The sequence below is a fragment of the Astatotilapia calliptera genome, chromosome 2, assembly GCF_964374335.1.
Source record: "Astatotilapia calliptera chromosome 2, fAstCal68.1, whole genome shotgun sequence".
Classification (NCBI taxonomy): domain Eukaryota; kingdom Metazoa; phylum Chordata; class Actinopteri; order Cichliformes; family Cichlidae; genus Astatotilapia; species Astatotilapia calliptera.
This window is the reverse complement of record NC_137423.1, coordinates 10,903,661-10,916,520: the sequence shown is the minus strand read 5'-3', so window position 1 is coordinate 10,916,520 and position 12,860 is coordinate 10,903,661. Positions and strand designations below refer to the sequence as shown.

General features: G+C 43.3%; 1 protein-coding gene across 1 annotated transcript in view; it reads right to left on the bottom strand.

Moving 5' to 3' along the window:
• The window catches only part of mgat4b (alpha-1,3-mannosyl-glycoprotein 4-beta-N-acetylglucosaminyltransferase B), a 125,920-nt gene that overhangs the window by 38,819 nt on the left and 74,241 nt on the right, over positions 1–12,860 (bottom strand). Inside the window, exons 4-6 of the mRNA XM_026184560.2 lie at positions 12,027–12,160; positions 6,103–6,149; positions 4,990–5,103 (exon numbers count right to left, since the gene is read on the bottom strand). Of these exons, the coding sequence (XP_026040345.1) occupies positions 4,990–5,103; positions 6,103–6,149; positions 12,027–12,160 (295 nt within the window). The remainder of the gene's footprint in view (positions 1–4,989; positions 5,104–6,102; positions 6,150–12,026; positions 12,161–12,860) is intronic.

The window sequence follows — 12,860 nt, the reverse complement described above, 5'->3', positions numbered from 1 at the left end:
CAAAGAGGCATCACTGCACTTTCACAGTGCTTCCACGCTGCGTTCAGTCAAAAAGGCCAAACACACAGCTTCTGAGCAGAGACGTCATTCATGCTTAACATCCTTTAAAGGTCAAACCGTAGAAGCTCACGTCACTGAGATTATTCTAAAACAAACACGACAGACAAATTAAAAACTAAAAAAACAAACTTAATGACGCCTTATTGCAGCTATAATCACTTATGATCACATATTTACAGCTAAGCGTTAATCATGTTTACTCTTTACTATAAATTCTCCTGTGAGAATGTAACAATATTACAGCTCAGGTTATTATATTATTATTGTTATCAGTTTACACACTAGGGGCCAGCAGTCTCAGAGCTCCAACAAGCTTCAACAAGTTCTTATGTGAGTAAGAAAAACTGAAGTTTGTGCTGTGTTCTTGAATCAGCATCATGACCATGTCAACTCCTCTAAAGCAGGGATGGGGAACTCCAGGCCTCGAGGGCCGGAGTCCTGCAGGTTTTAGATGTGTCCTTGATCCAACACAGCTGATTTAAATGGCTAAATTACCTCAGCATGTCCTCAAGTTCTCCAGAGGCCTGGAAATGAACTACTCATTTGATTCAGGTGTGTTGACCCAGAGTGAGATCTAAAACCTGCAGGACACCGGCCCTCGAGGCCTGGAGTTCCCCACTGCTGCTCTAAAGGACTTCCTTAAACCTGACCTGTGGTCATGTTTATTTATGTATTTGAACTTTATTGGTAACTGCTGCATTTCAACACAAAGATCTGGACTTTCTCTTCCTTACACTTTCCAAACAGAAGTGTGCAGTCATGCACGATGCCAGACTCGTGCTGAGCAGCTGTGGTGTTCATGGTCAGAGTGATGTCACAACATCTGCTTGAATTGAAGGAGACGATACAGATACTCTGCCAGTCAGCCACGATAGCTCATGTAACATCGTCTCATATCTTGTTGAATTCAATTGTTTAAATCCACAAACACGAGCAGCACAGCTCAGCTGGTCAAAGCCTGATCACAAAGAAAATGGAGCTCATAGTTGAAACGATTGTCACTGATTTATAAGCGATTCCTTTTCCCACGCGGCACCGCTAATACCAACCTTAAGGTTCCCATAACTGCTGAATCCTTGTTAACTCTTCTTCACTTTTACTTGAGTAAAGAAGTTAAATCAGTGCTTTAACTTTAACTGGAGCATTTTTAACACATTTATTGCTGCTTCGACTTAAGTGATCATCGTGAGTGTTTTTGCCACCTCTGCTGTGATTTTTGTTCCTTCTCGTTCTGCATCCTTGTTTATAATCGTGGATGTTTGAGAAGTTCAGAAGTAAAAACACAACTTCCAGGTGTTCTTTTTTTCACGAAGCAAGAGAAACAACAGCATTTATCCGCTGCTTTCTATTAATAAAAGGTTTCTTATCGAATGCATGAATGATTGTCCTTCATTTGAAGAACATAAGTGGACAAGACAATGCAGTTTTTGTTTCCTTCTTCATGAAAGTCAATCATCCCATGACAAGCACAAAGTGTCAGGAGTGGTGACGTGAAGAAGACCCGAATGCAGGACAATGAGGCAGCTGACATGAAGATAAACACATTTTTATGACCAAAGAAAAACACCCAACAACCAGGATACTGAATACAAGTCCACAAATACACACAAGGAGCTAAACTGGGGAACGAAACAAAGATGGACAAAACAGAAGGGAAGGAAAACTGAGAAAGACTGTGGAGACTAATGACAGTAAAATTAAAGAAAATTATATCATAGACTAGAAGTCATCTTAAGAACAACAATAACGTTACCAGAGTCACAACTTCAACTATTAAAACAGCAGAAAAATCCAAAAGGAAACTAAACGCCAACATTATAAACCCACAGTCCAAAACTCAAAAGATATACAAAGGGCGAAAAAACAAGTTTTAATAGCATCAAAAGCCCACAAAAAACTAAAGCAGTGATAAAGAGAAACAAAATCACTACAAAGACACACAGAAAGACCAAAAAATACACAAAATATCCACAAAAACAAACAACAACAAAGAACCATGAAAGAAGCACAGAAGACATGGAAACAACATAAAACAACCATGAAAGCACCACAAAAACAGACCCATCAGCTTCATACTGTACAAAGTATTTTCACTGTTGCATTGATTGGATGTAATCAGAGTTTTTCTGAATTAAAACAGGCCTCTTAACCTTAAAAGCTCCTGTGTGCGTCTAAATGGAACCATAAATATGATCAAATAAAGGTGCCTTTATTGTGAGCGCACAGGTGGAGTGTTCTGGGAGATGAACTGAATGAACAGCGGTTAGCTCGCGAGGGTGGCCGCCTGACTCGCGTCACCATCTTCCTCTCACACCGAGAGCATCGGGCCTTCGGCGGGAACCAAATTACGGCGGCTATATGCTCGCATGCAAACTGCGTTAAAAAGGAAGAGTCAGCGCAGACGTGTTCGTCTTTTGCTCGCTCAGACTCTGAAGTGTTTAAGGAGCAGACAAGTTCTGCATATTAAAGTCCATTTTCTCCGAATCATTAAGTTTTCAGACTGATGTAGTCCCTTCCTGACAGCCGTTCGTCTCACTTAAACTCTGAAGAGCGTGGACACAAATCCATCACAGCTGATGTATTAGCTTCTGTTTGCAGGAACGTTTCACTTTGCGAACTAATTGCTCCCATGATGCTTTAGGGTAGAGGCTGGGCTGATGTGGTAAATCTGTACACTTCTCTAGTGGTGCACAGGTGAACAAACTAATTTCAAACACCTAAAACCAAGAACTCAAACCACACAAAACAAGTTTTCGTAGCTAAAGCTAACAAAATGTAAACCTATCCTTGTGATTTGTAATATGTTAAGTTAAGTTTTTGGTACCTAAACTTAACCAGTGACTGAAAGAAAAAAATTAATTTGCAAAAAACAAAACTAGATGCAAAACATGAAGGCCCAAATCTGGATGCTAGCCATGCAGGAGGATGCCCAGAAAGGAAACAACAGGTGGCATGAAGACGACCAGTGGTGTAATATAACATAGTCTAACTTTACTAAAGCACAGTTTAAATGTACTTGTAGTATTTATTACTTTTCATTCTACTAGTATAAGTCACTGTCCTAATATAGATAAACCTTCCCAGCAGACGTTTAGTACCTAAAATCATCACTAGCTGACATATACATTACTGAAGCCGTAGTTCTGATTATAGATTATATGAATATGAATTTAACTTAAGAGTTTTGTAATATTTGTTTCACATATTTGGTCTTTAACTCGCGCCACCACCACAGAACTCTTATTTCATCTCGTCGTTACTGAATCTAAAAACCTGTTTTTGTGTTTGTGTGTTTGGATTTCAGGTGTTGTGACTCCATGTTTGATGAAAATGACAGCAGTCTATCTCTCTGAGCTCCAACAGCTGGCAAACTAAATCAACTCGTTCCTGTTGTTTGAAGAACAAGTGCATCACTCAGCCCAGGTCTCAGCTCTTCTCATCAGTTAAGACTTGCAGCCCAGGTTCTGTCTGACAGATTTTCCTTCTGCATCGCATCTCTGAAAGCGGATATTTTCTAGGAAAGAACTGAAGATGATGTCTGCAGACAGAACGAAATCACAAAATCAGAAGATCTCCTGGTCTCTCTCTGAGATGAGTCCCAAAAGGGAAGAAGAACGCTGTTTCTTCGTCTTCCTCTGCAGAGATGTTACAGTCAGCTACCCGTCGCCGCCGTTTTCACACCAACTCGCTCCAGAGCGTGTGTCACAGAGAAAACGACTCCACAAGCTTCAGATTTCAGTTTCTTCAGAGGCGGTGAATGAAAATAGCTCATCAGCACACAGACAGTGAAGAAGAGGATGAGGTGTTTCTTTTTTTCCTTCTCCCTTCCAATCATCTTTTCTACCTCCCTCCCTGTCCAGTGTTACCACAGGAACGGGGCCAAGGGGCGGAGCAGCAGTTCATTAAATAAAACGATGTCACTTCGAGCTGTGTGTGTGTTTCCTTTTAAGATGGCTCTCTCAAGGAGACAGGAAGGCGAGAGGACCAACTTAAGTGTGTGTGTGTGTTCAGTATGTGTGTGTGTGTGTCTGGTTAGGTTGCTCAGAGACTCATGAATTAGCCACGACAGGCTGACAGATGCCTGGGGAGATGTTAAACACACGCACACACACACACACACACACACACACACACACACACACACACACACACACACACACTGACTGACATGCATGCATAAATACAAATGATTAGAGACACCCACCAGTACCAGCTTTCTCTCATTGCTGGAGCTCATAAATCACATACAAACGCACACCTGATTGGACTGTAAAGTTGACTATGTGGACTTGCACACCTATCTTTGTGGGGACCCTTGTGTGAGGACATTGCTGAGATCCGAGGACAGATTTTTTTAGAAGCAGGATCTCTACAGTCTTTGGTAGATGAGAATTCTCCAAACTGATTTCTATTCAGGATTTACTGAGTGTTGTATCCATTTATATAACATGCCTCTATTAATGAAATCCAGAAACAGCGTTATTTATATGACCTGATCCAGATGCTCTAAATATGTCTGGTTTTCAAGAGTCCACATCTACTTAAAGAAAGTTGTGGAACACGTGCACACACACACACTCGTTTTCATATCTTAGTGAGGACATCTATTTGAAACAATGCTTTCCCTAGTCGCTTACCCTAACCCTAACCATAAAAAATTAATGCCTAACCCTAACCCTTACCCTAAACCTAACCATAACCTATTTGAAACCCTGACACTAAAACCACATTCTGAGCCTCAAAAATGGCTTCAAACTCGTGTGGACGGGCATTTTGTTCCCTTAAGGGCTGTTGGTCCCCACAAGTATTGTAGCATGCCAATTTTCTGTCCTCACAAAGATGTCTAAACATGTACAAAGATATACACACACACACACACACACACACACACACACACACACACACACACACACACACACGTTTGCTGACCTGACTCTCTCCTTTGGGTCTCCGAAGGACTCTCGGAGTCGGGAGAAGTCGGGGTAGAAGTGGACCGACGGAGAGATGACCTCCAACAGACCCGACTGAATCTCTGCTGGAAAACTGAGAAACAAACGATCAATGTTCACACCAAACCATGAGCTCCCTCTATGACAGGAGTAGGCAACTCCAGGCCTCAAGAGTCAGCGTCCTGCAAGTTTTACATGTGCCCTTGATCCAACACGGCTGATTGAAATTGCTAAACTACCTCCTCAACATGTCTTGGAGTTCTCCAGAGTCCTGGTAATGAACTAATCATTTGACCCAGGGTGATATCTAAAACCTGCAGGACACCAGCACTTGAGGCCTGGAGTTGCCCGCCCCTGCTCACAAGCTAAGGACAGAAGAATAAAACAAACATGCACATACATAAAGCTGTTCGGTGTTCACATTCACAACTCTACACAGAAACCAAGATTCCCTGAAGTCAGCTATGGGGCCAAGCCTGACACAAATAGGTTCGTATGGGATATAAATTCATGTTGCTCTGTGTTCACTAGGCCAAGCTAACATGACATGGTCAGCAGTTTGGAGGTGCTCCACAAATACAAAGTCAACACATTCCAATATGTTTGTTTGTTTGCAGTTTTTGACTTAATAATGCAGTCAAGCTTGTTGACACGACTGATTGTGGGCTGTGTGCGCTATAATTTACTGTCATGAGGCAACAACTCATTCACACAAGACAAAGATTTATTTATACAAACTGTAACTTGTCCACTGTGAACAGTGACTTGATCCCACAATACAATAAGTTCACATATTTGAATTTCAATATATAAATATTCATGATGATATGTAGTGTTTCACTAATAAACACTAATCCAGAAGATTAATATTAATCAGCATATCAATCTGTTATATTTTATTTTCAGAAAATTAGGAAAGCGGCGTTTAAATCCAGCCTGATGTCGTCTTATACATGCAGGAATAGTTCCAGTCCCAGTCTACTTAACAGTGGTATTGTTATCTCAGCTGAAAATGTCCATAAAAGGGACGACACACACACACACTCATGTTGGCTGCAGTAGTAACAACATCCTGTCATGCAGGTTGACTTACAGGCGCTTCAGGTTGTCTGCTACACTGCTGGCGTACTGTTGGTCAGCCTGAAAACACAGAAAAGCAGTTTAAGTCTTGATGTGAAACTCACAGCTTCGAAGCATCAGATGACTCATCAAGAGTGATGAAGTCAAGAATTCATCCATATAAGCTGCACTACACGCTCAAGTTACTTTAAGGTAAAGACTTTATGAATTTAGAGAGAAACCCAAACAGAGAAGCACTTCTGGGGTAAGAAGGATCTGAGAGGAGCAGCCATCTGCCAGGACCGATTTGGGGTGAAGAGAAAAAGGAGAGAGAAAGGAACAAAATACACACTATTTATTGATGTGCATCAGTGGCATATAAACACTTGGATGGTAGAAGGAGGAAGTTAAAAGTGCTCATACATCATAGGCAGGCTCCAGCAGCCTGAGCTTATAGCAATTTAAATAAGATCCAGTCCTAACTGTAAACTGTTGTGAAAATCAAGGTTTGAGCCCTTAAATCCCAACTGGGAGGTGTGATAGCTGAAGGCTCTGCCTCCCATTCTACCTTCACAAACTCTAGAAACCACAAGTGAGCCTGCAGCCTGAGAGGGAAGTGCTCTTTCAAGACAATAAGAGAAACAGTGGGGCATGATTATTCAGGTTTTTGTACATGAAAAGAAATATTTTCCTTTAAGAAAGATTTCATATCCAAGTGCTGTTCATTCTCTTCACTGCCCTATAATAAGGGCATAAAAGCTCAGTTCCATGCACTGCTGCAAGTGTCTCTCTCTCCCAGTCATTAATGCAGAATGGGTCCAAACAGTAAAGGTTACCATTTAATGAAACCATGGAGAGTAAAAACACAGCATCACTTCGAAATAGTTAGTCAGTTATTTCATAATGAGGCGCACCATGAAATTAATTTAATAGCTTAATTGTTGATGTATTTGCATGTTTAAAGTGAGGTAATTTACACTAAAAGAGCTCAATTTAAAGAAGTAGACAGCAAACTGAGAAAACTATAAACAGCAGGAGTCATAATAAGTCTAGTGTTTGGTGTCTCTGCAGTTTCGTGTGATTTTGTAGTCTAGTTATCGCTCTGTGGTCTTCAGGCCTGTCTCTTCGTGGCTGTTTAACATCTGTTTACAGCAACTGCTCACATGTGTGAAGTAACTGTGCATCACTGTACAGCTGTTTTATGTTGTTTAGCATTTCTCTGCAGCCACTGTGTTAACAGGCGGCACCGAAACACTTTTCCTGTCTTGCAGAATCATGCTCATGCCCAAGTATCTCCGACACGCAGTGTTCAAGTTCTCACTTTTTCTTGTTGTGCACAATAACACACAAATGCACACACTAAGTGTGCATTTGAATGTTCACAAATACACACGGGAGGCTGAGGTCATCTCAATATTTTAGTTTTTTCCTAAAACACACACACACACACACACACACACACACACACACACACACACACACACACACTTGTTCAAGCTCAAACATCAACAAGTTAAGAAATCGGTAACATCAGAGCTCGACCCAATCAGGGCACAGATGGACTCCCTGTGGGACCCAATCATCTGGCTCTGAAGGTCACAGCACGGTCACATGTATTTCCAGCGCGCTTTTCCGAGAGTTTGTGGTTTGTTTTGGCATCCTGGAGGTGCCAGCTGGGTGGAGCTTACCGCAGAGCTCAGTGTTAACGAGAAGCAGACGCCATTAGAGCCTCTCGCTGATGAAACAAACACTAAAAGTATGACACATATTTTTATAGGACCATATTTTATTAGAAAATGAAAGGGAAAACTTCTCCACTATAAGAGAGGCAGGAAGGGCTTGTTAAATCGATGTCACTGACATGGAGCCCACAAAGTCTGAAATAAAAACTGGGCTGATTAGAGAACGAGACTCAGGTGGACAGTCACAGGAAACCACGACAGAGAGCTGATCTTTAAAGGTGAACAGAAAACAACCACAGCATACTAATACTACAGGAATCTGAACAATTAGCAAGAAGTACGACACAAGGAAACTGTACTTATCACAAGAAACCCTAACCAAAGGATCCATAACTCATAAGAAAAGATTAATAATAAAGAAATCAAAACAGGAAATCCAAACTCAGCCTAACAACAATCCAAAAAAGAGGAGTAGAAACCAGGAATCCCAAAGTGACTCAAAACCCTGGGACCACAATCAAGAGACCATGACATAATTATGCAATTTTCCAAATTTTGTTGGTATAAATGTTCTGGTTTACAGCCGACTGCTGTGTCTTTTCCATGTTTATCATAGTGGCCTAGGAGCCTAGTCATGACACCATTAACTGTTATCGTACATTAAATTGTAGTCACTTTAAATGGTAAAGAAAACACCACAGACTCTGATCTCTGACGCTGAAGCTAGAGGATCTTTTCATCTCTTCTCAGCCGTCTCTCTTGTATTACCTTTCAGCCCTATTCTGAGTCAGGTGACAGAGGAGATGATTGCAGACCTGTTCGTGTGAAATAAAGGATGTGTGGTGGATCTGTCGGGGGCCGGGACACCAGGTTGGGCTGTGTCACATGCTCCTCTGCATTTTGAATGGAACATGCTTTGGTCATGCAATATTCATGTTACACTTCTTTAAAAGCTTTAAGTACTTTCGTTCCTTGTTCGTCTGCATAAACAAACCCTGCTGAGGCGCCATGTGACGAGTTTATCCGAAACCCAAAACCCCGAACCTGAACAAAAGTTAAATTAAAGCCAAGTTTTTAATTTTAATTTCAGCCTGAATCCAGCAAGTAAAGCTGAAATCTGTGACTATGAGATAAAAACAAAAACATTGAGAGGATTTTAAATATTATATCAGCCTGGAGGAAAAACAAACACAAGCATCCAACTGAAAAACAGATAGAAATTAAATTGCAGAACAGAAAGTAAAGGAAAAATAGCAAGATGGAAACAGCAGAGCAGAGAAATGTAGCTGGCTCTGAAACTGATCTGAGTTTATAAACCAGGGAGTCTTCAGCGGCAGCTTATAAACTCTCCAGTCAGTCTACTGCAGTAGATGCTTGCACAACTTTGAGCTTTAGTCTCGGTACAGTGTCCTCTACCAACTCAAAGCTAGAGGTGTTTTTGTCCCAAAGAAATTTACATGCCAAACACTTTGCCTCTGGGGCTCTATTCTGCTTCCAGTATTAACTATTGTTAGCTTAAAAGTAGACGACAGCTGTATGCAAAAATGATCAAATATATTTTTCCCAGTTGTAGGTACAAGGCAGGGATAACTCTTCTTTTGTTGTGCCAACTGAACCACTGGCTCCATCTATAAACCACTGCCTTTATACAACTGAAAGTCTTCTTGCAACCACAGGTGTCGCCCCCTGTTGGCCAGTAAAATGAATAAAGATTTAGGACACTTCCTAGTTGGTTTCATGTTTTAACATCTGTAATCTACACAGTCTCTGGCTGATATGCATGAATTGAAAGCTATCTCATGGAACTGAAAGTGCCAATTCATCCAAACCCCCCCTGGTCATTTATAAATTAGTTTAGCTAACATGCAAGATAGCCAAGTTATAAAGCTAGCCCTAACTTGATGTCCATGTGACCTTTGTATAGTATATACACTGCTCTCTAAGTTGTTGTACAACTTACATGATAGACAGCACATTCAGACCAACATAGCATTAATCTGACTCTTGCTCATGCAAACAACAGATTGATGGCTGGAAGTCGCATAATGGGTGCAGTTAATAATGATGGTTTTCTAGAAGTTACAGTGAGCTCCTTTAAAGAGATTATCACTACTAATGGGCTTTCAGGTGAATTTGAAGAGATGCCATAAAGTACTGTGAGATTAACCAACACAGTATTGGATTGGATTTGCACAAATGAGATTTGACAAAACAGTAAGAAGAGATATGAACTGAACTAACATGAGATGAGAAGCTGTGAGTGGGAACAAACAAAGACAGTATAAACTGTGACCTTCATCACTGTAAAGACACAAACACACTGACTTTATTTATTAAAAGAGCATACAGCATACACATTTCGCAGATTGACTTTAATGATCTAATGTGTGAGCGCGTGCTCACACACACACACACACACACACACAACATCATTGCTTTACCTCCCTTGGGCAATTAGAGGTTACCATTAGCATGGAAGCTAAACACGGAGAATCACTGACATTATCGGTGTGTGTGTGTGTGTGTGTGTGTGTGTGTGTGTGTGTGTGTGTGTGTGTGTGTGAGGTTCATTAGCTAAACCACTGGCCTTTAGAAACCATGCAAGGAAGCTCACGCATCAACACACACTCACTCTGATGGCCAATTATCCACGCACGTGTTTCCATCACTTCAGAGGACATCACTTGGACTTAGATTCTTTCTCAGAGAATGAACTGAACATAATCAAATCAATTCTGTATTTGATTTTCTTTTAATATCATCGCTGTAATTGAGGTTGGGAGGTAGTGCAGTAAAGTAATGGGTGTGGCAACACAGTTTTTGATGCGCAACAAAGGTACAACCAGCCAGTGTATAATTCAAACATACTGCAGTTATAGCACGCAACCAAATCTAGCCTTTAGCTTTACCCGAAGATCACTTCATGTTTTTAACAAAAAACACAGCACAACAGGACAGAGGTTTTAGTGCCAAGGCAGGAAGTCAACATATGCTTAGACATACATATTAACACATACCCCCATCGCCCGATTGAGGCCGGGGAGCCATCCGGCCGAACCTACTCCCCCACCGCCAGTGGGAGAGGGAATCAGCCCGGACAGCTGGCACCCCCAGGCCCCGGCCAAGCGATGGGGAGGTGAGAGTTCAGGCGGCCGCCCGCGAATCCAGCGGCGCAGGCAAAGCTGGTTCGGAAGTCAGACACGTGACAGGTGCACCCGGCGCGGCCGGCACAAGCGTGAGCCCCAGCTCACAGGTGGCTGGGCAGAGGTGTGGCGTGTACAGGCCTCTGGTGGTGGTGAGGCCGGTCTGGCGAGCACGGCGATCTCAAGCGTGGCGCCCGCCTCGCTCGCCAGTTCCACTCGAGCAAGCTCCCCTGGCACTGGGACCTCCAGCTCCTTGCGCGGCCCCTCCGTCACCGCTGTCACTCCCTGCTGGAGCAGCCCATAGCGCGACTCCTCCGTCACTACTGCTCCCTCCGCCGCCACTCCCGGCTCGAGCAGCCCCTCGTGCAGCTCCTCTTTCTCCAACCGGCGCAGACCCTCGCGCACCTCGTCTGCCGCCTCCGGTTGGAGCGGCTCATCCACCACTCCCGGCAGGAGCAGCCCTTCACCTGGCTGTTCCCCCTCCTCCGGCAGGCGCAGATCCCCGCGCGCCTCGTCTGCCACCTCCGGCTGCTGAGGTGCCTCACGCGGCTCCTCCACCGCTTCACTGTCCTCGGGACACACCTGTGGGGGTGGCGCCCAGGCCCAGAGCAGCGCCGCCAGCTCCCCAATCCTTTCCAGGTGCCGCTCGGACTGGTCCTGCAGCTCTTCCTGCTGGCGACGCACCTCCGCCGCCTGCTCCCGCTGGGCGGCCGCCATTTCGGCCACCCTCTGGGCCAGCTCCTCCATTCCCTGGCTCCGATATGGACCCGCCGTGCTGCCTCCTGGGTTTCGGCACCAATGTGGCGTGAATAAGACACGGCGGGACCACGGAGCAACGTTCAGAGTCATCTTTATTTACATCTCACCACACCACAACACCCCCAAACCCCTGAGTCCCCGTGTTTTTAACTAGGCGGGCGTGATTAAGGATGCCGTGCAGGTGCGTCCGCCCTCCCTGCACGGCACCGCAGACCACGCCCCACCACATACCTATTTCACATAAACCTTTAAAGGATAAAGATTTAACTTATGGGGACTTTCGGTCACATTAAGGAAGACAAGTCCCTAAAGTGTGATTGTGATTAGGATGCAGGTCCCCACAATGTTAGTTATACAAGTTCACACACACTGACCTCGGCAATGAGGACCACGATGACGCAGTCGTCTTTCTCGGCGGCGCTGAGCTCTGACATCAGAGAGGTGAGCGTGTCGGTCAGATAGGAGTGGACCTCCCTCTTCACACTGGGAACCCCCATCACTATGGAGACTACACACACACACACACACACACAAAATTTGAAATGTTTGGTGAAGATTGCCTGTAATGTCCCACAATATGAAAGGTCCAGATGGAGAAGCACTCACTGGTAATACCAAGCAAATAGACACTACCAAGGATTTAGGAGATCCATTTATTTTGCAGGAAATAAACAGAGCCTAAAGCAGCCAAGGAGACCTAACATTTTCCCAAAACATACACAGAGTCAGAAGCATTGATGCTGTAAATATTTCCAGCAAATACACAGAGCCAGTGGTTTAATTAAGGGATCTAGGAGCACTGAGTATTTCCAGTATGTACACAGAGCCTGGATGTGAAAGAGTCTTAGGAAGAGAGACTGGTTAAACATAAATATTCACAGGAAATAGACAGAGACAGTGAGTAGACTGACATTTCACAATGAAAAACATTTCTAGGAAACACATAGGTAGTTCAAGGACTGTAGGAGTGGAGAATATTTCAATTCCAAGAGCCTGGGAAATTTTCAGTGTTACCAACAAATACACAGAGCCAGGCCAAATATATTGGGATAGGGCTATATATACTTCCTGTTAAGCCATTTCAAATTAAAAGATGTTCAGGAGGTTTCTTATATTCATTACATTTGTGTTGAACATAAGAAAGAAAGAAGAAAGAAACTTCATCAAAAAAGACTAGACAAGGACACACGCAGGCACACATACACACA